Raw genomic sequence first — 25,415 nt, 5'->3', positions numbered from 1 at the left:
GAAGACATGCCCCACTGGAAAACAATGAATTTTGCCTGATATGAGTATTTGAATTGTTGGCAGTTGTGATCGTCCAAAGGGTAGCAATTACCCCTCCTTGAGCCGTCACCTTATCGTGGTGGAGGGGTTTGTGTGTCCCAATGATCCGAGGACCTAAGTTGTCTGGGGCTTTATGCCCCTGGCAGGGTCACCCGTGACAAACTGGTCCTAGGTGAGGGACCAGACAAAGCACGGCTCAAAGACCCCGTATGAAGAAGACAAATTTTGGACTCAGGTTTCCCTTGCCCGGACGCGGGTCACCGCGGCCCCCCTCTGGAGCCAGGCCTTGGAGTTGGGGCTCGAAGGAGATTGCCCGGTAAACGGGCCTCCATCCGTGGGGCCCGGCCGGGCACAGCCCGAAAGGGTAACGTGGGTCCCAATTCCCATGTGCTCACCACCTGTGGGAGGGGCCATAGGAGTCGGGTGCAATGCGAGCTGAGCGGTGACCGAAGGCGGGGACCTTGGCGATCCGATCCCCGGCTACAGAAGCTGGCTCTCGGGACGTGGAATATCACCTCTCTGGCAGGGAAGGAGCCCGAGCTGGTGTGCGAGGTCGAGAAGTTCCGACTAGAAATAGTCGGATTCGCCTCCACGCACAGCTTGGGCTCTGGTATCAGTCCTCTCGAGAGGGGTCGGACTCTCTTCCACCCTGGAGTTGCCCACGGTGAGAGGCGCCGAGCAGGTGTGGGTATACTTATTGCCCCCCGGCTCGGCGCCCGTACGTTGGGGTGCACCCCGGTGGACGAGAGGGTAGCCTCCCTCCGCCTTCGGGTGGGGGGACGAGTCCTGACTGTTATTTGTGCCTATGCACCAAACAGAATACCCACCCTTTTTGGAGTCCTTGGAGGGGGTGCTGGAGAGCGTTCTGCTGGGGGACTTCAATGCTCAAGTGGGCAATGACAGTGAGACCTGGAAGGGCGTGATTGGGAGGAACGGCCCCCCCATTCAGAACCCAAGCCGTGTTCTGTTATTGGACTTCTGTGCTCGTCACGGATTGTCCATAACGAACACCATGTTCAGGCATAAGGGTGTCCCCACGTGCACTTGGCACCAGGACACCCTAGGTCGCAGTTCGATGATCGACTTTGTGGTCGTGTCATCGGACTTGCGGCCGCATGTCTTGGACACTCGGGTGAAGAGAAGGGCGGAGCTGTCAACTGATCACCACCTGGTGGTGAGTTGGCTCCGATGGTGGGGGAAGATGCCGGTCCGACGTGGCAGCCCCAAACGTATTGTGAGGGTCTGCTGGGAACGTCTGTCGGAATCCCCTGTCAGAAGGAGTTTCAACTATCACCTCCAACAGAACTTTGCTCACATTCCAGGGGAGGCGGGGGACATTGAGTCCGAGTGGACCATGTTCTGCGCCTCCATTGCTGAGGCGGCCGACCAGAGCTGTAGCCGTAATGTGGTTGGTGGCTGTCGTGGGGGCAATCCCCAAACCCGTTGGTGGACACCAACGGTGAGGGATGCCGTCAAGCTGAAGAACGAGTCCTATCGGGCCTTTTTGGCCTGTGCGACTCCTGAGGCAGCTGATGGGAACCGGCTGGCCAAGCGGAATGCAGCTTTGGTGGTCACTGAAGCAAAAACTCGGGCATGGGAGGAGTTCGGTGAGGCCATGGAGAAAGACTTCCGTACGGCTTCGAGGAAATTTTGGTCCACCATCCGACGTCTCAGGAGGAGGAAGCAGTGCACCACCAACACTGTGTATAATGGGGATGGGGCGCTGCTGACCTCGACTCGGGACGTTGTGAGCCGGTGGGGAGAATACTTCGAAGACCTCCTCAATTCCACCGACATGCCTTCCCATGAGGGAGCAGAGTCTGGGTTCTCTGAGGTGGGCTCTCCCATCTCTGGGGTTGAGGTCGCCGAGGTGGTTAAAAAGCTACTCGGTGGCAAGGCCCCGGGGGCGGATGAGATTCGCCCGGAGTTCCTAAAGGCTCTGGAGTTGTGGGGCTGTCCTGGTTGACACACCTCTGCAACATCACGTGGACATCGGGGACAGTGCCTCTGGATTGGCAGACTGGGGTGGTGGTCCCCCTTTTTAAAAAGGGGGACTGAAGGGTGTGTTCCAACTACAGGGGGATCACACTCAGCCTCCCTGGTAAGGTCTATTCAGGGGTGCTGGAGAGGAGGGTCCGTCGGGAAGTTGAATCCCAGATTCAGGAGGAGCAGTGTAGTTTTCGTCCTGGCCGTGGAACAGTGGACCAGCTCTACACCCTCGGCAGGGTCCTCGAGGGTGCATGGGAGTTCGCCCAACCAGTCTACATGTGTTTTGTGGACTTGGAGAAGGCGTTCGACCGTGTCCCTCGGGGGGTCCTGTGAGGGGTGCTTCGGGAGTATGGGGTACCGAACCCCCTGATACGGGCTGTTCGGTCCCTGTACGACGGGAGTCAGAGTTTGGTCCGCATATCCGGCAGTAAGTCGGACTCGTTCCCGGTGAGGGTTGGACTCCGCCAAGGCTGCCCTTTGTCGCCGATTCTGTCGATTCTGTCAGGATCTCAACCCCGGGTCGGGGTTGAGATCTGCCCCAAGTGGAGGAGTTCAAGTATCTTGGGGTCTTGTTCACGAGTGAGGGAAGAATGGAACGGGAGCTCGACAGGCGGATCGGTGCAGCGTCTGCAGTGATGCGGACTTTGTATCGATCCGTTGTGGTAAAGAAAGAGCTAAGCCGAAAGGCGAAGCTCTCGATTTACCGGTCGATCTACGTTCCCACCCTCACCTATGGTCACGAGCTTTGGGTCGTGACCGAAAGAACAAGATCCCGGATGCAAGCGGCCGAAATGAGTTTTCGCCGCAGGGTGTCCGGGCTCTCCCTTAGAGAGAGGGTGAGAAGCTCGGTCATCCGGGAGGATCTCAGAGTAGAGCCGTTGCTCCTTCACATCGAGAGGAGCCAGATGAGGTGGCTGGGGCATCTGATTCGGATGCCTCCCGGACGCCTCCCCGGTGAGGTGTTCCGGGCACGTCCCACCTGGAGGAGACCCCGGGGACGACCCAGTACACGCTGGTGAGACTACATCCTTCGGCTGGCCTGGGAACGCCTCTGGATCCCCCCGGAAGAGCTGGATGAAGTGGCTGGGGAAAGGGAAGCCTGGGCGTCCCTGCTGAATGAAGCTACTGCCCCCGCGACCCGACCTCGGATAAGGGGGCATAAAGTAGGGATGTCCACATCCATTTTTTGGTGATGATTGATGAGTCATTTTGGTGTTAACTTTGTGAGCGATGAGAACATTTCAAAGTGTCCGGAGTGCACTGAACAAGTCTGTGCAAGGCAGCATTGCAACTGGGGACTGAACCCATTTAATGACTTGAAAGAAAACAAAACACATATCTACAAAATAAGGGGAATCTGCCACAGAGGAGGAATTTACCCTGACAAGATTCAGCATATCGCCATTAGGGGGGGGTTGCCTGGGAAGGTAGGAGGAGACGAGGCATGAGGAATTTGTGCAAGTCGAGACTGGTCGAGGCCGCAGAGGGACTTCGCAAGACACCATGTTACAGCCACAGAATATCCGCCGAATGTTCACTCGGTCATATCATCATAACTATCTTCCAAGTTGCGTGTAATTTTCCCCGTGTGAGCGCGCCAATTGTGTTCCTCCAGTAACGAGGGGAGCAGTGAAGGCGATAAAGCCAATAGAATTGCTTGTAACTTGTAAAAAAAATAAAAAAATAAAAAAAATAAAAAGTGCTTTTTTGAAAGATATTTCCGAGATTGAAATTGGTTTTACGGCAGAAAATTTGTGGATTTTTGAGAATAGTTTTGATATGATTTCAATGTATAAAGTGATATAATGGGTTCATATTTTTAAGATTAAAAGTCATATGAATATCTGTTTATAAATTAGGGACTAAAAGTAAAAAGTAGGAATGGGCCAGTACCTATACCAGGTATCGGGCTGATACCGGCCTTATTTCGAGGTATCGCGTCCTCCGATACCAGCTGCCGATAATTTGACTTGGTTTTCTTTCCACCAGGCACCACCGCAAATAACAAACTATTTGGCAAAATGTGTCAGCTCAGTTTTAACCTGTACATTTAAAAAATATATATAGATATATTTTATTATTATTATTATTTTTTTTAAAGGAAACTTTGTTTCCAAACGGAACGATGTAACGTGGTGGTTTTCTTGGGAGGACTTTTGCTGACGGGAGACAGAGGGAGGGGCCGCTTCGATTTAGCGGAAGGGGCGGCGCAAATGGGCGGAGCTACAGTTCTCGCCGGGCGGCGTCGGCTGAAGAAAAGCGGGAGCTCCCTGAAGCCGACGCGCACACGACTCGTCTCTCAGGGGGGGAGAATTTCATCGTGCTCATCGCAGCCATTTGGCGGACTTCAGGTAGGAAGCGAAGCCGCTAAGCTCTTGCACTCTTCCATGACTCCGTGGTCCCTGAAAGCCGTTGACACGTCACACGTTGCATTTTACAGTCTTAAAGAAGTATTTGTTCAATTATACATGGTTTCCTTGTGAGGCATTCAATTCAACCATTTTATACATGTTGTACGTCTCACGTTGTTATCATCGGGATTTTTCATTTTTACTGCCTTGTCATTGGCAACATATATATACATATATAAAATATTATATATATATATATATGTGTGAGGATGAAATTGGAGTTATACACGCATTGTGTGCTGGAGACATTTTTTGAGAACCTATTCGAGTAAATTCATTGGATTAATTTGACTTTGTGACGTTTGAGCAACGTGGGGTTAAAAATTATTATTATTTTTTAATAAATTAACAATCACGACATCAATGAAAATGTTAAAATAATTATATTTTATTGGATTGGCTAGACATAGAGTGCACTTTTTTTTTTTTAATCGTAAAAAAGCCGAAATAACAAACATTTAGAAAGCAACAAAGGAAAAAGATGTTTGATGTTGCTCCTGTCGCAGCGCCATCTGGTGGAGGTGAAAACGCATGCCGCCACTGTACTCGTCCTCTCGTCACAACCTGATGACAATTTAACACCCTACATAGCTTATGAAGTTTTCTGCCTCACAAATACATGAATGCTCAGAGGTAATAATTTAACAACATGCATTGTTGTTATTTGAATGACATTACATCAAATGTTTGCTATGTCTACATTGGATATTTATTGTGGCTAGTGTATAGCTCTTACTGCAATTTATTATTCAAAGCATTTGGAAGGAAAGACAAAGACGCCCACCTTAATGTCGCCTGTCCTTGCTCTCCTACGGGGTCTCTCTTGTTAGGTGTCACGATGTCGCAGCAGATAAGCGCTGAGGAAATGGAGGAGATCAAAGAGGGCTTCGAGAAAGTAGGCGAGTAAATCATTAGTTTATTTTTTTTTTCTTCTTTGCACACATTATTACTCAATTAGTCTTGAATTTGGGGAAGAGCGAGCAAAAAAAAGAAACCTCCTTCCCAGACACAGCTTCTGACTTTCTTTTTCTTCCAACGGCTTTCATCTTGCTACTCTTTCATCAAGGCCACGTTTGCGGGAACAAAGCATCCGATTAGGGATCCGTGCAGACGGTAACTTTAAAGTACATCAATGTGTAAAAAAAAAAAAAAAAAAAAAGATGGGATATTGATGGGATATTTTGCACGGCGTGTTGATGAAATATGGCAGTTGTCGTTCTGGGAAGGGAACGCTGTATCGCTGACAAAGCCCCAACACGAGGTTATCTAATCTCAGTAGTCAAAACCCCGGACGGAAAGAAATCAAAACATCATACCAAAAAAAACCCAAAGTCAAGCACAAAAGCCTGTCAGAGCAACACGCGCTTTCTCACTTCGTCCAATCTATGCAGACGCGGACGGCAACGGGTACATCTGCGCCTCGGAACTTGGCCGTCTCTTCCGGGAGGTCGGTTGCCCTCTACCTGGCTACCAGATCCGCGAACTCATCCAGAGACTTGACCGCAACAACGACAGCCGCATAAATCTTGAAGAGTTCGCCGCTGTAGGTAACACTAACTGACCAACTAGCCGGCAAACAAAAGAACCGGCCGTCCTCAAAGAACACGGCTGTATAATAAAGAAGTTGAAGAGTAAAGTCAAGTTTGGGTTTCACGTTTGTGTGCTTTTTTTTTTTTTTTTTTTTGCGGACTCCTTTCAGATTTTTAAGGACATGAAGGACGACCGCATGGCCCAGGGGTTCAGAAAAGCTCTCAACAAGAAGGAAGGCATTGTTGCCATCGGGGGCACCAGCGAAATCTCAAGTGAAGGAACTCAACATTCAATCTCTGGTAAGAATGGGGCAAATAAGTCTTTGCGCTATGACAATCCCGGAACCCGAATTTGCGCCGCGCATGGCAGTAGTTGCCCGTTGTTGTATGAATGGGTGAATGCGACGCTTTGTAAAGCGCTTCGGGCGCACTGTGATGATATTGCCATTTTTGAGTCCCGTTGATGTGACGCGCGGCTAAACTGTCTTCCAGAACAGGAGCGCTACGCCTTTGCAAACTACATCAACTGCACTTTGGAGAAGGACGCCGACTGCAAACACGTGCTCCCCATCAACCCAGAGACCGGCGCTCTATTCAAAGCGCTGGCAGACGGCATCGTACTTTGGTAAACCTTGATTTCACCGTTCATACCCATATTCAGTTCATATTGGATCTCTTGGTTTATTTGCGCAGCAAACTCATCAACCAATCTGTCCCCGAGACCATTGACGAACGAACAATCAATACAAAGAAACTCACCGCGTTCACGACACAGGTGGGTGCCGGCCGGGCGCGGATTGTTTTGTCATCGCGCGAACGCACCATTGCCATTGTGTCGGTCGCCGAGCCGTTTTAATGCCGCAGCAAAAAAGTAGCACGAACGTGAGCAACTAATAGAGAAATAACCTGGTACAAAATGGTTGGATGCAACTAGTCATGTACACATGATTTTGGACCGTCATTTGCATCTCTCGGACAATTTCAAAATATGTTCTCACTTTCTTGGACTATTTGTCTTCGATTGTGTTCCTCACTCACAGGAGAACCTGAATCTGGCTCTGAACTCGGCCTCGGCTATTGGCTGCCAAGTCGTCAATATTGGAGCTCAAGATCTGAAGGAGGGAAAACCTCATTTGGTCCTTGGACTCCTCTGGCAAATCATAAAGATTGGACTTTTCGCCGATATCGAGCTGAGCCGTAATGAAGGTACTGACACAAAGACGTACCGTGGAACAACGCAATAAGCTGGGCCTCGGATATGTTCCAAAGTAGGACTGAAATTCTAACGACAGCCAGCTGGTGAGATTTGTCGCCAATGTGTACCCCGTTATGCTTCTTATTCTACGTGCAGCGATTGCGGCGCTGCTGGAGGAGGGGGAGACTTTGGAGGAGTTGATGAAACTCAGCCCGGAAGAGTTACTGCTGCGCTGGGCCAATTTCCACCTGAAGAAAGTCGGCATGACCCTGACAAACTTTTCAGGGGATATTAAGGTTAGCTGACACGATTTGGCACCGCGGCCGTTTCGTGATTGTGCGTAAATGCCGAGCACTGCGTTCAAGGTGGAATGGCGCTCACGCAATGGCTTTTTGTCGGCGTCAATATGCTTCGGTCGTCATTCTCAGCCGGATAATTAAGAAGTTCCTTTCAATTGGTGGGCTTTTTGTCCTGGCGCGGACACAGCTTCGAGATGTTCACTAGGGTTGCGGTCGGGGCTTTGAAAGGCCATTCCAGAAGCTCAACGTTAGCCATCTTTATCCACTCCAAAACCTCTTATGAAATGTTTGGAACATCTAATCGCGTCCAAGTTTCAGCTGTCTAACTGTTGTTTTCAAATGTTCAATAGGGTTGTGGTCAGGGCTTTGAAAGGCCATTCCAGAAGCTCAATGTTAGCAATCTTTATCCACTCCAAAACCTCTTTTGAAATGTTTGGAACATCTAATCGCGTCCAAGTTTCAGCTGTCTGTTGTTTTCAAATGTTCAATAGGGTTGTGGTCAGGGCTTTGACTAGAGCGGCGTTGAGTGTGTGAACAAAATGTCAACATGACTTGTGTTTTGTGTGCCGGTGCGTCTCTCGCTGGGTGCAGGACTCCAAGGCGTATTTCCACCTCCTGGAGCAGATCGCACCGGATGGCAGCAAGGAGGACGTTGATCGAGTCGAACTCGACATGACTGGACTTTATGTAAGCTGGCAAAGCAAAAGTTATTTCTCGCAGACGACACAATTGTGCCATGATGGGATTTGAAATTGATGAATCTATGCAGACATGTTAAGTAGTAGTATTGTTGAACCAAAGTCATTTGGTCAGGAGTGTGTTGACTTTTGATCTCATTTTAGCGAATGAATTGACATCACACACACATTGTGTGCACGTGTGTCACCAGGAGAAAGATCTTGCAAAGAGAGCCGAGCGTCTGCTCGAGCAAGCCGACCTTCTCGGCTGTCGGCAGTTCGTGACCGCCGCCGACGTCGTATCTGGAAATGCCAAGCTCAACATGGCCTTTGTGGCCACGCTATTCAACAAACACCCGGCTCTGACGAAACCGGAGAACCAAGACTGGAATCTTGAGAGTGAGACTCGTTGCAATAACGCCGCTTGCTATTCAGACATGGAAACGTTCTCAATACTTTCAGAACAAATAGCGTGAGATTCTCCCAACATTTTTTTTTCCCCATTTGTGCCAGTTAATTGAGGGAGTTGGTCAAGTCGCGCTCCTTTCTTCCCTTGCCCTCGAAAGGACTACACGACATGTTCTGAAAATGACTTGCTCGTGCGCCGTTGGCGGCCGTATGTACAACTCACCCCTCTCTGCTTTCCCCCTTTCTCTTGCACTTCCAAGGTGAGACCAGAGAGGAGAGAACGTTCAGGAACTGGATGAACTCCCTGGGAGTCAGCCCACGTGTTCACCACATCTACGGGTCCGTGTCTCTGCCGGGGAAAGGACTTCCCGCTGGCGCTCTCTTGCGATACAGACACATGGACGCCTAACTTTTTGCGTGTATGTGGGTTAACACAGCGATCTTCAGGATGCCATGGCTATTCTCCAACTGTATGAAAAAAGTAAGGTGCCAGTGGACTGGGACAACAGAGTCAACCTGCCTCCGTTCAAGGCAGTAGGGGGAGGTCATTTGAAAAAGGTCAACTCCAAATCATGTCGCGTTAATACACGGGTGAGCCCTAACGTTTCCAGCCACCGGAAAAGTCCAAACGTTTGTGTGCGTCTCGTTTGTCAAATACGGCAGATAGAAAACTGTAACTACGCCGTGGAGCTGGGAAAGAAAGAAGCGGGTTTCTCCCTTGTGGGAATCGCAGGACAGGACCTCTATGATGGAAATTCAACGCTCACCCTTGCGCTGGTGTGGCAGCTGATGAGAAGGTGATTTCGAATTCAACTTCAGGGCAAGACTGGGCGCGCCGGAGTCACGAACGTAAATTGGCTGACAAATGAGTTCCTGATCCAGGTACACGTTGAATGTTCTCGAAGACCTCGGGGACGGGCAAGTGGCCGGGGAGGATTTGATCATCACATGGGTGAACAAGACTTTGTCTGAAGCTGGCAAGACTTCTTCGATCAAAAGCTTCAAGGTAACTAACTACATGAGCGTGATGCGCCAATATGTTGTTAGTGTCTTCCCTGGGCCAGTTTTGAAGAAAAACAAAAAAAGTTGTTGGACGGCGTGATGGTATTTTCAAACTGTGCATGTTTTGGTCGTTACACCTCCCAATTGTGCACCAATGGAGGATGTCGCTCATACTGCGGGATTTTTTTTTTTTTTTTTTTTGCATTTGTTTGGCTGCCCAGGACAGGTCACTCAACACGAGCCTTCCGGTTTTGGACCTGATCGATGCCATCCAACCGGGCGGTGTGAATTTCGAGCTGGTTCAAAAGGAAAATCTGACCGATGAAGACAAACTCAAGAATGCCAAGTAAAAGCCCAGCTTTTCTCTGACTGATCGACCGTTTTGGGGAATTTGTGTCAAGTCCTATTGATTATTATCTTTCCCCGAGCTGACGTTTGAATAAACCAGGAAAATGCATGACGCGCGTGTGCGTTCAAAGCAATGGCCGGATCACATTTTGAAATTCATTGTCATTTTGATTGAAGCCACGAATGAAATTTGCGCTGTGCCCGCACAAAATACCCACTTAATGCATCTTTTCGGCAGAGTGGACTTGAACCGTGACCCTTATTCTCCACCAGGTACGCCATCTCCACGGCCAGGAAGATCGGCGCCAAGGTCTATGCCCTCCCCGAGGACTTGGTCGAGGTCAACCCCAAAATGGTGATGACCATCTTTGCCTGCCTCATGGGGAGAGGCATGAAGAGGGCGTAAAGGCCAGATGAACGCCGATGTCCGCGTCTACCGACTCGACTCTCTTGGGCGGTTGGGCTGCCGTTTTCGTTCCGTGGAAGCCAAATGGGGCGCACGGTGTCAATTTAGCAGCTTGGGGTTTCTTCGTATCTAAATCTTTTATCCGGTGGCAACATCGTGGCTGAGTTGTAAATCAGGGTTAGGACGCAGTGCATGCTGGCGGGGGGGGGGGGGGGGGGGGGGGAAATGCTGCGACCTGACAAGACCGTTATGAAATCGGAATGTTTTCATACATACGATTGTACATGGGGAATCATTTAAAGACGCTGTATGTCAGTTGTTATTTTAGAGATAACCCAGAGAGGCCATGTTTGAATAAAACAAATGTGAAACAGTCCCTTTCATGTGTCACAATATAACGAATAGCAGCAGAAGTATGGAGGCTTTCTAATTAAAAAAAAAAAAAAAAAAACTACGAATGATCCCAAATGAAACAACCGTTAACACGATTCCAATTCACACGAAACCGCATGCTTGTCCCGATTCACACACCGGCCGCGCGTTACCTGGAGGATGGTTGACTTCAATGATTGCAAGTTTCAGTTTACATTTATGTTTAGAACAAATGACTGGGTTTTTTTTATTTGTATTTTTTTTATGTAATCTAATTGAGATGGTGAATTTTGGGTTTTCGTTGGCTGTAAGTCACAATATCAAACTCGAGGCCCGGGGGTCCAGATCAGGCCCGCCATATCATTTCAGGAGGCCCCTGTAAGCAAATCACGCGCGTCTATGCTCTTCCGAACCAACGTTTCAAAATGTCTTTTAATAACGTTGCGAAATTTTAAAATGAAGTTAGGAGTGACGTGGACAGGTGGACGGACCATTTTGAACCGTGTGAAAACTGAGGACAAATTTTCTGGCCCCCAAAAAAAACCCAAGTTTTGAATCACGTGAAAACGAAAAACGAGCTTCCACTGTGCAGCATATGTAATGATTCGGTGATTATACATTTGTATGGTTCAACACACAACGGCCCTCCGGGGTGCCGTGTGAAAAAGCGAGTGACACCCCTGAGGTTTTCAATAAAAGCATGACATTTTCCACGATGGGTAGTGGATCTAAATAATGAGTTTCACTTGTTTTGTTTTTTTAAACTATTGAAATAAATGACTGCCGAGGATTGTCGACAGTCCAATATTGTGATTGCTAGCGATGCGCCATGTATTTGCAGCCAACATTTTTTTTCGAAAATACTACTGAAGCTCGCTAGATGGCGATAGTGGCCATTTTCGAGTCGCCAGCTGCCACCCGACCAATTCAAGAAGTAGACGAGTGAGCAGCCGATTGGCCGCCCCTCGTGACGTCAGCCACAGTTGATGGCGGCGCTTTGAAAGGTGTTTCGGAAACGTTGCTTCAACGACATTGTCCACGCGAGACCCGAGAAGCGCTTTCCGATGCTGGAGCGACGAAGCACCCCCGTCAGGCGTCTGAGGCACCGCCGCAGCCCCCTGCGGAGCCACCCGCGCGGGGCTGACGAGGCGACGCCACGCGGCTCCCCGACACCGCCGTTCTACGAGGGCTCACCGCAACGAAGCCGACGTACGAGCACTCCGCGCAAAACGACGAGGAAAGCACTTTGTGACGACACGACGCACCCGAGCAAGGTTCGTGTTGCCCCCATTAGCATACCCACGACGATTCACTTTCCGCGGCCGGGGGGTTTGGTTACGGTGTTCCCTCCGGGCCACCGTCCAGTCAAGGCGTCGTTATGTAACGGTCGAGGTCAAATAAAAACAAATTGGAATTGTGATGCGGGGTGACACTTTCAAGTATCATTTTTCGTTTTTTTTGTGTGTTTTTTTTTAACTTTATTTTATTTTTTCTACCACACAATACTGGATTAACCTCAATGAATCCAAAATATGTAACCCTAATGTGTAATTGAAATAAAAATATGCCAGTGACCGATGTTGAGAATACATTATTTGGAAGGCTTAACAAACCAAGATTGTAAGTGAAATCATTTTGTGCTTTTTTTTTTTTTTTTTTTTTTTTTATTTTAAATCGCAATTTAAAAGAGTTGTGACTTGCCAGGATTCTTAATAACGTCAACAAATGTTTTGGGACTCTTTTCGCACTCGTTTTCGAAGCGGAGGTGACAATTGAATCGATGAATTGACAACTAATCGGTCATGAAGATCAGCCTCCCGTCGCCCCAGCCGAATTGCCAAGTTGTGGGATGGGCTTTTGAAAGACTCGCCCACAAACACTGCTCACTAACGATTGATTGACTTTGTTGTCGAATTTCAAACTCGCTGTGCGGCGAGGCAATCATTTGTACTGAATGCGCGTGCCTTCTCCCCCGCCGAAGGGCTCCCGCCTCTCAAACCCCTGCAGGAGATCCCTGTTCAAGAATTGGAAACCTTCAGCGAGGTCCACCACAGAAGGCGGCGGCGGCGGCATCAGACCTCTGGTCAACTTGAATCCCTTCAGTCCCCTCTCCCTCCTCATCCAGTGTCCTCCACTGCAGAAGAACAAGCGTGACAGTACACGCATGTATGCATTTGTTCTGTATTTGCAATGATCCTTGCCGATAAATGCTCTCCGTCATGGGGTTTCTCCACAACTGACGAGAATGTTTCTTTGTTGTGCAGGTCCTATGGAGGAGACAGCAATGCGAGTAATGCTAAAGCAATCTCAAAGGTGCATTTTTATTATTGTCGGAATTCAATTTGTTCCTGGATTTACAGATATTCACATTTCATTTCCAAAGCGGTCATGTCCGACGCGAGGACAAGGGCTCAGTTACAATTCTGTTTGTCTCTTTCTTCTTTCTTTTTTTTTTGCTTGCTACTTTTAGAGGTTGCCCGCGCCCCGCTACACCTCGGAGTTCGTCGAACTGGAGAAGATCGGCAGTGGGCAGTTCGGTGCCGTGTTCAAATGTGCGAAAAGGCTGGATGGCTGCATCTACGCCATCAAGCGATCAAAGAAGCCCCTTGTGGGCTCGATAGAGAAGTACGTGGGGCATTTCATTTGACGGAGAATTGGTGGGTATTATATCGGGGGAAATTATTTGATGCGCTGAAATGCAAATTCTTTCTTCCTCCCGTACAGGCAATATACCATGCGGGAAGTGTTTGCCCACGCCGTGCTGGCCCAGCACCCTAACGTGGTGCGTTACTATTCGTCCTGGGTCGAGGATGACCGCTTGCTCATCCAGAACGAGTACTGTGACAGCGGCACGCTGTTCGACGTCATCGAACGCAACGCTACGCGCCTCGCCTTCATGTCGGAATTGGACCTGCGGGATGTGCTGCGGCAGGTTGCGCGAGGCCTGGCGTGCATCCACTCAATGTCGCTTGTGCACATGGACATCAAACCAAGTGAGTCGAGGTGCTTTGCGCGGGGACGGGCGCGTTGCAACTGAAAAAAACTGATGGGGATTTTGTTTCCAAGGCAACATCTTCATATCCAAGAAGTCTGTCAGCAGCTCTCATGAATGTGATGAGGATGACGCGCTGACCAGCAGCGTTGTCTACAAAATAGGTTTGACCTTTTATATTGGGCCGCTTTTGTTAACTTCTTTGTACAGGTCGTCCTTGGGCCCTTCATTTGAAAAACCCGAGACTTTTTAGAAAACATCTGCTTTGTTTTATCAGCATTGAGAGCACCTTTCAAGTGACAGGACGGCTACAATAGTTTTTTTTTTTTTTTTTTTTTTTTGCAAAGATTTGAAAGCCTGAACGAGAGTTCACCCATGAGTTTAATGCACTGGGACCTATTGCTGAGGTCATTTGAAAAACCGCGCCACTGTGTGCTCTTCCAGGTGATCTTGGTCATGTGACGCAGGTCAACAGTCTTCAAGTGGAAGAAGGGGACAGCAGATATCTGGCCAATGAAGTTCTGCAAGAGGTTTGTCATTGTTAAAAAGAAGAAGAAGAAGAAAAAAAACAAATTCCCGCTTCTTAACATGATCTCCCACCGGTTTTCTTTTGTAGGACTATAATAACTTGACAAAGGCCGACATCTTCGCTCTGGCGCTGACTGTCGTAAGCGCCTCAGGGGTGGAGCCTCTGCCCTCCAACGGGCACGAATGGCACAAAATCCGACGGGGCGAGCTCCCCGCTGTGCCCCGTGTGCTTTCGCCAGATTTTCTCAGTCTTCTCGAGGTGACCATACAATAATACTATTAAAGAAGAAAACTATGGTTGCGTTTTGGTTTTTTAATTCCTACAGCCTGTGTCAATTACAGTTGATGATCAACCCTGACCCAACAAGGCGGCCTTCGACCTCTGACATCCTCAGGCACCCAGTTATCCAGACAGCAAGCAGCTTGGTTTTGTAAATAGCAAAAATATCAATAAAACTCTTGTGTATATAGTTTGAGTCACTTCTTGCACACTTTTTTTTGTGTCAAACTTGTGTTTGTATATACAATAGTGTACTTTTTCTCTCCAAGTAATAACAATTGGTTATACTCAAGACGCAGGAAGTAGCTAAGAAATTGATATGGTCTGTCCAAGAGGAACTTCCGGTTTCCACAAACACTTGACAGTATTTGTAATGAGCGACATTATTCCACATTGACCCATGCTCTCGTATTCGCGCCTTACAAAGCTTAGGCGACTGTGTACAAGGTGAATCTCAGAATCCATTGTTCATGTTGCGGGCTTTCGCATGGACTCGTTCGAACGTTCGTAATGGCAATGCTACACCTGCTAGCTCGTTAGCGTAGCATTCAAACACGTGTCTTTTTAAAACAAAAAAAATAACAATATTTTTTTATTTTTTATCGTCGGATAAGAACATCACAGTTCCCGTTAACAAAATAACTAGCATCCTAGCATGGCTACCGGGCTGCTGCATTTGGCTTAATGCCGCACAGACGTCGTTCATCCGTAATTACAATGAAAGCTTTTTTTGTTGGAGGGGGAAAAAAACAAAAACATCCAACACATCACGTGACCGTATGACGTCAAATAAGGGTTCTTCGATATCCTTGATGTCTTTGTTGTTGGGAGTATAAGACCAGAGGGTCAATGAAAGACAGAAACAAATGTGGCGCACGTTCCACGTGTATGCCAGCGCCTTTTTGTACTTTTCGGTCACAAGCGGACGATGCATTTCCACGGATGGATGCCCATCTTCTCGCTGGGTCACGACCTGGGCCGCCTGGTCCTCCAGCTGTGGACCGTCCTGCTGTCGTGGCTTTTTCATGTTCGCGGAGTGGAGGCGGCAGGCGGGCCGCCGGGTTCCGGTTCGCCCGAGTCACGTGACCTCGAGCCCGCCTACGACCTCCGCGACCCGCGCAGCAGCGTCTGCAGGTTTCCCAACACCTTCCGCAACAGCTGGATCAGTGCCACGCTGCAAGCGGCGCTCCATCTGAAGGCGGTGCAACGGGAGTTCGGACGCAGACCCTGGCGCCTCTTGGCCGAGGTGTCATCCATGACGACGCTGCCCCAGGTGTTCCACAGCGCCCTCCAGAACCCAGGACGAACGTTCACCGAGAAGGAAATGTTCGAACTTTCGCAGGAGCTGATCGTTTTGTGGAAGAATGACCCGCTGGATCTGGTGCGGCCTTTGTTGTCCTGGTTCGAGCATTGCGGTCTTCAGACGGCGATTTCCGTCAATGAAGTCAGGACTTGCGAACGCTGCAACGAAACAACATTCCGAAACTCGGACCTGGGCAACGTCCTGGTCCTGCCGCGACGCGCCACAGGTGTCAGCGTGTCCTCTCTGGCCCGGCGGGCTGGCGTTTCCGAGCGAGAGTGCGCGGCGTGCACGCACGTGACGGAGACCAAGCGTTCCTGGAAGTTTCCTGACATCTTGACCCTTCACCTGCCCCGAGGTGACTCCGCAGCGCGTGCGGTCGCCAGCGAAGAGATGGAAGTGCGTCTGGGAGACCACGAGAAGCTGACGTACACGCTGTCGTCGGTCGTGGCTCACGGGGGTCGCGGCACGTACACGGGTCACATGTGGTCCTACCTGCTGTTACCGCACGTCACCGTCCACGTGGACGACTGCCAAGTGTCGCTCGTCGAGGGGCGGCCGCAAAAACTCCACAGCAGCGGCGTCCTCTTCTTCTACGAACGCCGCGTCGAACATTTTAACAGTACATGAACAAAATAGAAATGTATGTTGACCTTTCTTGGGGAAATATAGAAATACTGTACTGTAGTATGATACTATATTGTGGGCATTTTGCATTACTTGGCTGATACTTCTTCAAATACTGTGTAAATGCCCTGGTTTGTTAAAAGTCCAGATGAAGGACCTAATCATCTTAAAAGTATTTGTCCTGTATTGGATACCGTTTTAAACCAAAAGAGGGAAAAAAATTAGTATTTACTTTTTTTTTTTTTTTTAAACCATCGAAAGTGACGTATGAGTTATTTCGACCCATTGGGCTTCCCGTAGTTCAGCAATAAACGCGGAAGTTGTTTCGACTGGCTCCACCGAGATGTGTTTTTCTTGTTTTCATCTTAAAATTATTTGTCCTGTATTGGATACCGTTTTAAACCAAAAGAAAAAAAAAGTAGTTTTTTTTTTTGGGTTTTTTTTTAAAACCATTGAAAGTGACGTATGAGTTATTTCGACCCATTGGGCTTCCCGTAGTTCAGCAATAAACGCGGAAGTTGTTTCGACTGGCTCCACCGAGATGTGTTTTTCTTGTTTTCACCTTAAAATTATTTATCCTGTATTGGATACCGTTTTAAACCAGAAGAGAAAAAAATGTATTTACTTTTTTTTTTTTTTTTTTTTTTTTTTTTAACCAGCGAAAGTGACGTATGAGTTATTTAGACCCATTGGGCTTCCCGTAGTTCAGCAATAAACGCGGAAGTTGTTTCGACTGGCTCCACCGAGATGTGTTTTTCTTGTTTGCGGTCTATAAATTGTGCGGGAAGGAGCGCGTCTGTTGTTTTGACAGCCGCTATCGAATGTCACGTGAACTTATATGCGGTAGTTTCGCGCTAGCTCTCGGGTTACTAGTCACGTAGTACGGTGTCGCATCATAAAGTAAAAAAAAAAAAGAAAAAACATGAAAGTCCGTTCGTCTGCATTTGCGTCATTCATCTTAATGTTTGAGGTTTTGGGGGTCGCCCTCTTCCTGAGGGGCTTTTTCCCTGCACCCGTCAAGTCTTTGTCGTCCAAGAGCAGCCTCGAAGACCTGCCCGCGGAGCCGCTGTCAGGTGAGCTCCGCCGGCTTGTGCCGACTCACTCACTCACTCTGGAAAACCTGCCGCCGCTCACGAACGAGGTCGCTTGAATTCCAGGGGGCTCGCCCAACGCGTCTTACCTCCCGCGGCCCTTGTTCGGAAGGCTGGTCATCGTCTTAATCGATGCCATGCGGGAGGACTATGTGTTCGGGGCCGACGGTCGCGTGCACATGCCCTACACGAGACACCTGGTGGAAAGAGGCTCAACGCTTAGCTTCGTGGCTAAAGCTAGAAGCCCAACTGTCACCATGCCCAGGATCAAGGTAAGTTGTTCTTGCCCTTACCGGAACCTACACGTGGACCTCAACACAAGCTAGGATCCAATATCTATGTCGCAAATCATGACCCGACCCAACCGCAATATCTATGTCGCAAATCATGACCCGACCCAACCGAATATTGCGTACTTTTTGAAAGTATTCATTGAACTACATACCTCTGATAGATTGAGACAAATACTCCCCCCCCCCCCACCCCTCAAGGGCTTTTTTTTTTTTTTTTTTTTTTTTAATTTTATTTTTTTGCATTCCACGGATCACACTTTTTGCCACGCGTTTAAAATGCCCGTAATGACCTGACAGTAGAATATTATTGGTTTGATATATTCAAAAAAAAAAAAAAATCATCCATCTCTGACTGACGTTACGCCTCTTTATAATAGTAATAATATCTTGATTGTTTTTCATTTTCTAACTTGTCCCGCCATGACAGGGCAAGCCAATCAGAGACCGTCGAGACGGAAGGTGTGACAGAATAGCGTGTGAATCACACACAAAAAATGACTTTGTGTGGAAAATACTTCTTGCTGTGTGGGGAACGCACCTTTATACAAAAAAAAAACATGGCACGAAAACAGGCCAATTGTCTTTGTCTGTACCGGTCTTAAGTTGTAAGAGCAGCAATATTCACCGCTTTAGTACTCGGGACCAGACAAAGCACGGCCACCAAATATGAAATGGTTAAATGAATGTATAGTTTTGCACTGGGCGGCTAGGGCCGAAACACGAAACGCTTATTGTTGTTCTCCCGTCATCCGTCAATGACAGATTTGCTGACGACATGAGCACAAAGCAGGACTCAATACAGTTGGAGGATTGTGCTAAAACGCATTCCGTATTCTGAGCTCGTTATTTTACAATTAAGTGGCTTTGTTTTTAACCACAACATTGATCCAAAGTATATTACCAGTGCCACTAGGTAGCAGCACGCACCTACTATTAGCACATCTTGTCACTGCATCGCAGCCTCCTTGACACATGCCAATAAATCATGGTGGCGGCTGTGACACCGCCATTCAGTTTGACACCAGCGCATTTGTTGTTTGCATTGACGGGTAAATGCTCGTTATTCCTAAAAAGTCGACATTGTTATTTAAGCCACTGCGATGTTGTCCCCTCTTGGCAAGAAGCCGGGAAGGAATCGGCTTGCTCCCCCGTTCTTTTATTCTGTCTTGACCGGCACAGGTGTCAGTCAGCACATATTTGTGAGGATCTCAATTTTGACAGTCAATTCTGGCAATCGCCGCCGCCGCGCCAATGACAGCGACTCACTGGCGATGTCTAAAAGTTGAGTAGCTGCTTCTTCATGAGTGTGAACGTCGTGGACCAAGTGCCCAATTGCTTTACATCAGTCTTTACGCTCAGTAATTAGCACGTTGATGAGCGACCAGTCCGGTTCCATTGAGCCGGCATCCCAATGTATTTTACGAACGATACGGGCAATGTTTTAAATCCATCCGTCCATCCAGTGTGTGGAGTCTTTGACAACAAACACACATAAAAGGCAGAAAGAAAAGGAAAACGCGTTGAGTTAATCCTTCGGAATGGTGTCACGCTTGTTTTAATCGTGGGCCTCATAAGAATAATTGCTCCTGTTGGTTTCCCCGCCATTCAACATGAATAAAACATTTCCACGAAGACCTAACGATCAGTTGAAATTAGATGCATTTACATGATGAAACTGTGTGGTTGTGCAGCATCGTGAAACGCTTGATTGTCCTCAGGAGACTGACACAAACATGTCCCTCCCCAGGCTCTTACCACCGGCAGCATCCCGGGCTTCATTGATGTGCTGATGAATCTTAATTCCGCAGCCCTATTGGAAGACAATCTTATCTGGCAGGCCAAAACAGCGGGGAAAAAAATGATCTTTTATGGCGATGAAACGTGGGTGAGACTCTTCCCCAAGCACTTCATGGAGTACGATGGCACGCTTTCTTTTGTGTCTGACTACACTGAGGTAAGTTTGTGACGGATAAATAGTTGCATTTGGCGAAGATCTGTGAGCTTGCCTTGAGCGATGTGTTTTTTTCACGTGGGGGCCGTGTTCATTAAAAATTGCCCCATCCAATGAAATCCATTGACTCACGGGTTAACTAATAAGCAAAGTCAGTTTGTCAGGACATTCCAATTTCTCTAGGCTATCTATGTCACGAGTTAAGATCTTCGCCTCCCTCTGTGCTCCCGAGCCAGCGCTGTCGACGTAACAAGCGCCTGCGCTCTCACAAGTGTGTTTTCTACACCGAGGAAAGGGGGCTGTCTGAGCCAAATATGGACACAGCGGATACAAAACTGGGTCAAACAGAAGTAGCTGTCCTTTTCTGGACATGCCTATGACAAAGCAAAGGTGCTTTTTGAAAGGAAATTCACACTTTTATACTACGTCCATGTTAGGAAGTCACTCTATGGAGGTCTAAATAGCCAAAGTATGGGACTTAACATTTTGAGTCCAAATGCAAATGACAACCATTTTAATAGACTGAAATAGAGATCTGGTCAAAATTGTCCTGCCTTTTTTTTTTTTTTTTTCTCTGCAATCCTTCCACAACACCATTGTTATCAAACATCTATTGAACCAAGTCACATATTTTACATTAGAAAAGTCTTAACAGCACAATGCATAACAAAGGTGTCAAAAGTATGGCTACACAGGTTAGTTATGTACCCCCATCTCGTAGAGCAGCATTTAGTTGTGCCGCCTGTCACTGTTCGTTGCTGGTATAGGTGGGCGAACAACGATACCATACCCTGAAAATCAGTCCGATTTATGCGGTCAAGCGCCGTGAGAAATGCACAGCTACATACAGTGGCGGGGAAAAGTATTGACTACCCTCTTCTCAAATTCTTACATTTTTGCACTTTAAGATCGTGAGACACATGTAAATATCAGACCAATATAAGCCAAGTGAAGTGAAAATGCTGTTTTTAAATGGCAATTTCATTGATTAAGGGGGGGGGGGGGGGAGACCCATTAAAAGTTACCTGGCCCTGTGTGGAAAAAGTAATGGGCCCTTAAACCTAATAATTTGTTGGGCCATTCTCAGCAGCAACAACCGAAATCAAGCATTTTCTACAACTGGCAAAGAGTCTTTCACATCTCTTTGGAGATATTTTGACCCACTCTTCCTTGTAAAATTGTTTAAATTCAGCATTTTAGCGCATGAATGGCCTTTTTAAGGTTAAGGTTTTAAGGCCACTGCATTTCAATCTGATTCAAGTCTGGACTTTGACTAGGCCACTCCAAAGGCTTCATTGAGTTTTTTTTTTTTTTTTTTTTTTTTTTTAAAGCCATTCAGAAGTTGACTTGCTGGGTTGTTTTGGATCGTTATCCTGCTGCAGAACCCAAGTGCGCTTCAGCTTGAGGGCAAAATCTGATGGCTGAACATTCTCATTCAGGATTTTCTGTTGAACAGCAGAATTCATGGTTCCATCAATCACAGCAAGTTGTCCGGGTCCTGAAGAAGCAATGCACCCCAAGACCATTACACTACCGCCACCATGTTTCACTGTTCATATGATGTATTTTTTGTTTTTTTTTCCTGAAATGCTGTGCTACGTTTACGCCAGATCTAACAAGACGCACACCTTTCAAAAAACTCTTTATCTCGTCAGTCCATATAATAGTCTCCCAAAAGGCCCGCAGTTCTTTAGAAGTTGTCCTGACTTCCTTTGTGGCCTCCTGGATGAATCATTGCTGTTCTCTCGGGGTGATCTTTGTAGGTTGGCTACCCCTGGGAAGGTTCATCACTGTTCCATGTTTTCTCCATGTGAGGATAATGGCTCTCCCTATGGTTTGCTGGAATCCGAAGCTTTAGAAATGTATTATTATATTCCAGACAGTAATTTTTTTTATTCTTTTGATCTTGTATAATGCAGGCTGACAATAATGTGACCCGCCACTTGGATAGCACGCTCAAGAGAGATGACTGGGACATTCTGATCCTCCACTACCTTGGCCTTGACCATATTGGTCATATCAGTGGACCCCACAGTTCTCTGATTCCGCCCAAACTGTTGGAGATGGATGATATTCTGAAGAAAATCCACGGTTTCCTCATTTCAAAGGTAAACGTGACAATATTGCTCATTCATTCATTCAGCGAGAGGTTTTGATAAGCTTAACTGTGTAGCATGTTGAGGGACCGGCCCGGCTCATAATACAAGCGAGCGACTGTTTACCCTGCCCCTTATACTGCTGGTCCAAAGCCTGTCCTTTGGTACTATGATGACTATGGGCAGAGCACTGGTTTTTTCAACTTGAGCGGCTTTTTACGTGCAGGAGTGTGCCTGAAAAAAGTAAGTGCCCATACCGCCAATAGAGTTTTGCCTTGGGATAAGAGTTTCATTTGTTCACTGACCACGCTTGTAAACCAACACGCGGACCTCAAATCGTCTTTCCTCATTTGAATGATTGGAAATTCCATTAATTTGTTCGAGCCGCCCCAAAAACCCAACCAAAAATGTAGCAATGTGTTTTTATTTTAAAATAGCAATCCATGCTATTTGATGTTCTCAATGTTGCATTGTTTGTTTGCAATAAGGGACCTATCTAATTCTGTGAACATTGGCACTGATTGCATAATTCTGGACTCAAGAACGATGTCTGCAGAAAACATTGCCCACAAAATAGACTCGTTGGTAATTTTAGGCTTGTTTTCTGATAACATATTTGATTTTTAGCCAGATTTTCACCCGCCCGCATTTAGGTCAAAACCTCTGTGTGAGCCTGCTGACATCACCGACAGAAGACAAGCACATTTCCTTATTCTAGTGCGTGTTCTTGGTCACTTCACAGATTGATACTATTGGTCTGTTCCCACGTAATCAGTTATTTTTCTTGCAATATTCACCAATTTACAGTTGTTAATATTTTAAAGAGGCTAGAGGACAAAAATGCACAGAAGTGTCCAGTTGTACCTAAACAATCGGAGGAACAAGAGATACGACGACTAGCGGTGCACCCAAACAACTGGAGGAACGAATGAGGAATGAGATGGGCAGCATTTGGAATCTCCTACACCCCTCCGCACCCAATTGGAGCAAAGCCCAAAACAATACTCACTATCAGCTACCCTAAATGCTCTGTTAGATGTGACGGAAAGGATGAAGACTATTGTCAACGATGGACTCCAACGCACACCACGCCAAGATCTTCCTCCCATCCCGCCTCGTCTGAAACGTCCACTAAGATGCGGGGGCCCCTCCTCCACCCATGAAGAATCTTCTCTCCAAATCTGACTATGTGAGCGGTCGTGGCTGCAAAACAGCTACAAACAACATTTTTCTCCACTTTGATCCAAAGGTTATTGTTTTAATAATCTATAGATCTCCAAGATACAATGGAAAATGTATGGATTTTTAGGAACTGCTGTCAGTTATTTGTACTGAGTCCAACTATTTTGTCATAATGGGACACTTTAACATTCATGTTGACAATAACCTGGGAAAAAAATCTCAAGAACTCTGGACACATTTGACCTCTCAACATATTAAGAGAGTCCAACCCGCACTCAAGGTCACATCTTAGACCTCGTCACATCTTAAACCTGGTCATCCCTGAGGATGTTGAAATTCTATCAGTTGACATGAAGGATATGGCTATTCCTGACCATTTTTGTGATTCTCCCAAAGGTTCAGAGAACCTCACTGTCCATTAAGAAAAGGTCCATAAATGAGAGTACGGCCACTAAGTTTATGGAGACCACAGCTGTGCCACAAACTGTGAATGCTGAGCCAGTTGATGAACCTTTCGATAATTTCACCTGGAATATCTCAAATATTATGAATGCCGTCGCTCCTATTAAAACTAAGACGATCTTGAGGTGACCTAGAACACCTTGGAGGAGCACAATGATGCCAAAGAGCTCTAAATCAAAGTGTAGGCAAGCAGAACGTAAGTGGAGAAAAACTAAACTCCAAAATGACTACGACCTCTACAGTCTTAGTAATTTTAACGCAGTTAGTCAGGGCTAGCTAGACAGCAACACTTCTCTGAAATCGTCAGTAAGAACCTCAACAAACTTCTCTGAAATCGTCAGTAAGAACCTCAACAATACTCACACTCTGTTTGTTTGCTGTGGTTGACAAGCTCACCACTCACCCGAATCAGATAGCTCCAGAACTCCTCACAGCAGATAAATGGAATGAATTTGCTTGTTATTTTAGTGCAATAATACAATCCATCAGGTTAAATATCAGCTCAAATCAGCAAATCATGGGTAGGATGAAATGGAGCAGCAGTCCCTAAATGGTTCAAGCCCTACCTGGAGGAAAGGAGTTATTTTGTAACCATTGGTAGTGTTCAATCTCATAGAATGGCAATGACCTATGGGGTCCCTCAAGGGTAAGTTCTCGGACCCCTCCTATTCAGCCTGTATATGCTACCCTTGGGCCAAAATTTTAGAACCTTAATGTTGACTATCATAGTTACTGAGGAAGCACAACCTGCCACAGGAGCTGTTGAGGCAGTTCTATACAGCGGTCAACGAATCAGTTCTGTGTTCATCCATCACAGCCTGGTTTGGTGCTGTTCCAAAGAGAGACAAAATCCGACTGCAACGGACAGTTGTCACCACTGAAAAGATTATCGGTACCCCCATATCCACTCTTGAGGACTTGCATGCTGTAAGAACTAAGACAAGTGCAGGGAAAATCTCTTGGAGCCTCCACATGCTAGTCACCACCTTTTCCAGCTCCTTCCCTCCTATGGGCGCTGTCGAACAATGCACACTAAAACCGGCAGAGATTCTCATATCGTCTTCTCCCTATCCATTAACTTCTTAAATTGTTGACTTACAAATCCAGTGTGACATGCTGGGTAATTTTTGCCACTCCATTATTGTAACTGTTGTTGAATACTACTGGCCACTTGCGCTTGAGGAATCTCTGCATTATTTGCACCATTGTCATTTTATCAGACTATCGCCTGACCAGTCACTTGAAATAACTTTTAAATTACTTGACTGGTCTGCGTCATTGGCACAATTGTCATTGCATCCGCGTTACCACATCACTGGTACCCTGACATTGCTCAATGACTCTCTGAAGCTACTTGTGGTTTTTTTTTTTTGTCCTACATTTACGTTCCGTTGTCGTGGCTGTTACTTGTCGTAGTAGTGGCTCCAATTACCAGACACAAATTCCTTGTGTGTTTTAACATGCTTGGCCAATAAAGATGAGTCTGATTCCGTTTCTGATAATACCAACTTGATTGGGATTCCGCCCAACAGCCCCGATTTATAAAAGAGCTTGTGTGTTACTTGCCGCCATGTTTGCCAGCATTCCGGCCAGTACACTGTGTTTGTGTGTGTAACGCATTGTAAGTCACAAATCATCGCCTCCGTGGTAGCCAATAAACTACACTTCTTACCCGTATCCTTTAGATTATCAAGAAGGAAAGAGGTCGACACTGCCAAACGAGAGTGACCCCATGACTTCGTCTCGCTTAATATTACCGTTTCCAGTTTTATTTGGTATTTCCCCCCCCCCCCCCTCCATCTGCCCTCATTTGTGGATCTATTTCTTTCACAGATGATTAACCTCTCATGATAAACATGTATGTTTTGGTTTCAAACTTCATGTAAATTAAGCCCCTTTTGCCATGATAAGATCTTAGTAATTTCCTACGGGTGTGGA

The 25,415-nt window shown here is 47.0% G+C and overlaps 3 protein-coding genes across 3 annotated transcripts in view; all 3 read left to right on the top strand.

The window, feature by feature from the left end:
- The first annotated feature begins 4,241 nt into the window (after positions 1–4,241).
- Positions 4,242–10,678, top strand: LOC133408158 (plastin-3-like). The gene is given in 17 exon segments (XM_061686672.1): positions 4,242–4,319; positions 4,322–4,379; positions 5,270–5,338; positions 5,831–5,982; positions 6,139–6,268; positions 6,461–6,593; positions 6,662–6,743; positions 7,009–7,174; positions 7,320–7,459; positions 8,054–8,149; positions 8,352–8,538; positions 8,808–8,886; positions 8,985–9,105; positions 9,211–9,344; positions 9,430–9,553; positions 9,771–9,895; positions 10,171–10,678. Coding segments are annotated over 17 exon segments (2,007 nt in total). The 3' UTR covers positions 10,304–10,678.
- A 940-nt stretch (positions 10,679–11,618) lies between these two features.
- On the top strand, positions 11,619–14,653 carry LOC133408159 (wee1-like protein kinase). The gene is made up of 9 exons (XM_061686673.1): positions 11,619–11,949; positions 12,657–12,841; positions 12,940–12,988; positions 13,146–13,300; positions 13,400–13,668; positions 13,742–13,831; positions 14,112–14,197; positions 14,284–14,454; positions 14,538–14,653. Exons 1-9 carry the CDS (start codon positions 11,740–11,742, stop codon positions 14,628–14,630), a joined length of 1,308 nt encoding a protein of 435 aa, XP_061542657.1. The 5' UTR covers positions 11,619–11,739; the 3' UTR covers positions 14,631–14,653.
- Positions 14,654–17,048: 2,395 nt separating this feature from the next.
- pigg (phosphatidylinositol glycan anchor biosynthesis class G (EMM blood group)) overlaps positions 17,049–25,415 on the top strand; it is a 47,592-nt gene continuing 39,225 nt past the window's right edge. Inside the window, exons 1-4 of the mRNA XM_061686671.1 lie at positions 17,049–17,475; positions 17,560–17,765; positions 19,534–19,740; positions 21,657–21,845. Coding sequence (XP_061542655.1) covers positions 17,325–17,475; positions 17,560–17,765; positions 19,534–19,740; positions 21,657–21,845 — 753 coding nt within the window. The 5' untranslated portion in view covers positions 17,049–17,324. The remainder of the gene's footprint in view (positions 17,476–17,559; positions 17,766–19,533; positions 19,741–21,656; positions 21,846–25,415) is intronic.

Source organism: Phycodurus eques, chromosome 9, assembly GCF_024500275.1.
Source record: "Phycodurus eques isolate BA_2022a chromosome 9, UOR_Pequ_1.1, whole genome shotgun sequence".
In the NCBI taxonomy this organism is placed as follows: domain Eukaryota; kingdom Metazoa; phylum Chordata; class Actinopteri; order Syngnathiformes; family Syngnathidae; genus Phycodurus; species Phycodurus eques.
Note: the sequence above shows the minus strand (reverse complement) of the source record. Positions and strands in the feature narration are given on the sequence as shown.

Excerpts from the sequence above, each read along its gene's own strand:
- LOC133408159 (XM_061686673.1), top strand. The coding sequence starts at position 11,740 with ATGCTGGAGCGACGAAGCACCCCCGTCAGGCGTCTGAGGCACCGCCGC. Across the intron at positions 13,669-13,741 it reads GCACATGGACATCAAACCAA|GCAACATCTTCATATCCAAG; the intron begins GTGAGTCGAGGT and ends TTTGTTTCCAAG. Across the intron at positions 14,455-14,537 it reads ATTTTCTCAGTCTTCTCGAG|TTGATGATCAACCCTGACCC; the intron begins GTGACCATACAA and ends TGTCAATTACAG.